Here is a 3,773-nt window from a genome sequence, read left to right as displayed (position 1 = left end):
TTTAAAAAATAAAATAAAATTCTCCAACTCTCCTTTGAGTGTTGTCTGATTGATTAGCCCCGGGGGTTAACAAACTCCCTTCCTCGGGGAAAAAAAACCGGTGGTTTTGTATCCCAATTGGCGAGAGAGAAATTAAGTTGAACGCGAACGAGATGAGCTACTTGTCATGGCTTCGTCAATCAATGTCGTGGAAGAAGAAGAATTTGAAATCACAGGAAGCTACAGATCCTACTTGTCACAAGGAAACTGCGGAAGTAAAAGCCCTAACAGAAGATGAAGAGTTCGGAGTGACGGAGCAGTTGAAGAACTTCGTCAAATCCTTCTCTGTAGATACGTTCAAAAATTTCCCTCTTCAAGGTGGCTCAATATTTCCCCTTTTTTTTTTTTAAATAAATTTTCATTATTTTTTTTTTTCTGCTTTAGTTGTTTTTGGACTGTAATGGATTTGGTGCAGACAGATGATCAGAGAACTGTCGACAACGCCGGCGATTCAGCACCGACGACCTCCTCTAATGTCCAGAAGGATCTGTCAGAGTGGCAGGAGCGGCATGCAATCATCGTTCTCTCCAGAGTCAAGGTTGCGATGCTGTTTCTTTCCTATCCACTCTTTTAATTATTATATTTTATTTAATTTTTTTGTTTTTTTGTCGACTAACTTATTTAGAGTATGATTTTTTATTTATTTATTTTTTTTTTTGTGGCTTGATTTGCCTATTTTACCTGATTATTAAGTAATCCACATGCAAATTCGGGCTCCAACGCGGGTCCAATTGAGCATGTAGTCAGTTGATTTGGACGCGGAACAATAGAATTCTTGTTTGACCTCGAGAATCCAGACTATTGTTAGTGCTTCAGAGATATTTTTCTTGTTTGACCTCGAGAATCCAGACTATTGTTAGTGCTTCAGAGATATTTTTCGCTTCTGTAGGGGTCAAACTGGTTTTGAGATTGCTGGGAATTAATCATTAAAGAACCCTGAAGCATTGGTGTCCAATATTATTATTTTTTCTCTCTCTTTTGTTTTGATTTAGAATAACATAGAGGATTTATTGATATTGAAAGTACTTGTATTTACCAAAAATAAAAAAAAGATATTGAAAGAACTTGTATACATTTAGTGTATGTTTACTTATTTTAAAATGATATACAGAAGGATATACATGAGGCAGAACATGAAAGAAGGACCTCAAACACCTAAACGACACTTCTCCAAATGTTACAGAAAAATCTAGCAATCCCATTGAACTCCTTAGTTGCAAATGCCCAATCAAGTAGGAAAGTCCTAGTATCCACCTATATTCTTGGAATCGTCCGTTTCCTTCCATGGGGAATCTTTCTAACTTAAAACTCCACAAACCCAATAATTGTGGATGGAAACATCCTCCACGTCATGCAGTTTTGTAGCCAAATAAGAACTATGTCCATGATTTGAGAAGGCACTGGATGTCCCTTGGGATCACCCACAAACCAAGGCAGTACCATCACATAGACATTGCCACCTCATGGTGTGGAAAGGTGTGCTACATACTCCTTTCCATTTTTGTCTGAAATAATATTTTACCCTTTTTTGCTTTTGCTAGACTGTAATTGTATTCACATTACTTTAAAATTGGAAAATCTAGGAAGGCAGGATTAATGCCTTTAAGGTACGGGTGGATTCATTGCAGTCAAGATGTTTTAAGATAATTAGAACAAAAACATAGTATATGATGTTCAACTTTAGTGACAATAAGATAGATAATGGAGGTGCTAAAAATTGATGAGAGGGAGATACCACAAAGTGGTTATTTTAGGTATATGGGCTCAATCATAAATAAACAAGGAGAAATAGATGATGATGTGATGCAGAGAATCAAAATAGGATGGAGGAAGTGGAGAGACATGTCCAGAGTGTTATGTGATCAACTTATTCCTTTAAATTTTAAAGGAAAATTATAGGACAATCATACGACCGACAATGATGTATGGAGCTGAATGATGTAAGACTAGATCACAAAGGACCTAATCCCAGGCAGATCTAAAATTCTGGTTGAATAGAGGAGATGCCGATTACTCACAAACCATAACTCAGGTGGAGCTGAATTTTGGCTTGAATGGAGATCTTAGATGAAGGAACAAACCATCAAAATATGAATAAATTTTGCAGGCTGAATTGAGATATATGCTGTTGACATGAATTAGGATACCTTTGACCACTCTTCAGAAACTAGGGTTGCTGGCTTCGGATGATCCTCAAAATTAGAGTGAAGATCACTTGTAAGATGTATAGTTATCCGTCAATATATGAGCTCGAACTGATGGTTGGTTTGGGAGATCTGGACTTTGATTCAAGTTTCCAATAACTTGTGAATTGCTGTAATCAATTCTGATCTCTTTGGCTGTGCTTGAACTGATGGTTGATATTCTGGGCTTCAGTTGGTTTTCTAACATCGTTTAAACACTCTCTTCCATTAAGCAAACAAAGAAGGAAAATAAAGAAAAAGAAAAGAGAATCGATAGAGGGTAGACAAGGGGGGGTAGAGAATTAGTTAATGGGCATCTCACCCCTCTGGTTTAGGCATCTCACTCACCTACATCCTACAACACGACAACATATGCCATATTTTTTTGTTTAACTCAAATCTTCATAAACTTCTCAATTGATTACAGCAGCGCCTTACAAAGGAGTGAGTTCAACTTATAATTAGAAAGTATTATAATTGGAAACCAACATAAGAATGGAAACTAACATAAAATTTCCTAACAACAAATTACTTGTTAACCAAGTAAATATATAAATAGAATTTCATATCAATCTAATATCTCCTAACGAATAGTACAAACTTGCTAACCAAGAAAAACCAAAAAACGAAACAAATACTAGGGGCACCCACACTGTTCACATGAACTTTTCTGGACTTCTTCTTCCAAATCAGATGGGACAGTTGGCATGCTTCTAGAAGGACCATATGGAGCACCAGCACTAACAGTGTTTTCTGTTCACCCTTTCCTTCCTCATGCTTTGATCACAAAATGTTGTGTGGTAAAGAAACATCATATTAGTAAACGTAGTATAGCTGAGATGAGGATGTTGAGATGGATGAATGATAAAACTAGAAAGGACAAAATAAGGAATGATCATAATTAGAGCTGATTTAGGTCTCGGTCTTGCACCAAGAATGACCTCGGATAGAGCATATTGGAGGGCAAGGATCCATGTAGCAGACCCCATTTAGCTGAATTCTCCTGACTTGCTGGGCTAGATGAGCCTTGGTGTTATGTTTGCTATATGAGATCCATCTGCCATCTAGTTTAGCAGATCTAGTTTCTTGTTTAAATGGAAGCCAGAAAGTATGGGTGGTCTGTACTTGACCATGTTATGGGAATGCTATCCCTTTATTAGATTGTTTTAGTTTCACAGCTGGTTCTTGTCTTTGCATTTGATTTGCTTAGCTCTATATACATATACATACGGGATATATATATATATATATATTCCCTCCAACAATGGTTGTTTATCTAGAAGAATCAGCTCATTCTACACTCCATTTAGTTTCATGCAATCTCAATTATTTGAGAAATAATTACATTGCTTTAGCAGTAGTGGCTATTTTAACCTCTTGAAAATAACTAGTGGAGCTCTGTTTATTAACCTTGTGATTGCTTGTTCTTCTAGGAAATATCACAACTAAGATATATTCTCTGCCCTCGGTACTTGAAGGAGAGACAATTTTGGAGAATATATTTCAAGCTTGTCAAGGATTATGTAGCTCCGTAAGCATCCTTCCCCCCCC

The 3,773-nt window shown here is 36.8% G+C and overlaps 1 protein-coding gene across 1 annotated transcript in view; it reads left to right on the top strand.

Moving 5' to 3' along the window:
- Positions 1 to 3,773, top strand: part of LOC122062821 — an 8,551-nt gene continuing 4,778 nt past the window's right edge. Inside the window, exons 1-3 of the mRNA XM_042626463.1 lie at positions 1 to 357; positions 459 to 577; positions 3,656 to 3,753. Of these exons, the coding sequence (XP_042482397.1) occupies positions 153 to 357; positions 459 to 577; positions 3,656 to 3,753 (422 nt within the window). The 5' untranslated portion in view covers positions 1 to 152. The remainder of the gene's footprint in view (positions 358 to 458; positions 578 to 3,655; positions 3,754 to 3,773) is intronic.

Source organism: Macadamia integrifolia, unplaced genomic scaffold, assembly GCF_013358625.1.
Source record: "Macadamia integrifolia cultivar HAES 741 unplaced genomic scaffold, SCU_Mint_v3 scaffold1128, whole genome shotgun sequence".
NCBI lineage: Eukaryota > Viridiplantae > Streptophyta > Magnoliopsida > Proteales > Proteaceae > Macadamia > Macadamia integrifolia.
Note: the sequence above shows the minus strand (reverse complement) of the source record. Positions and strands in the feature narration are given on the sequence as shown.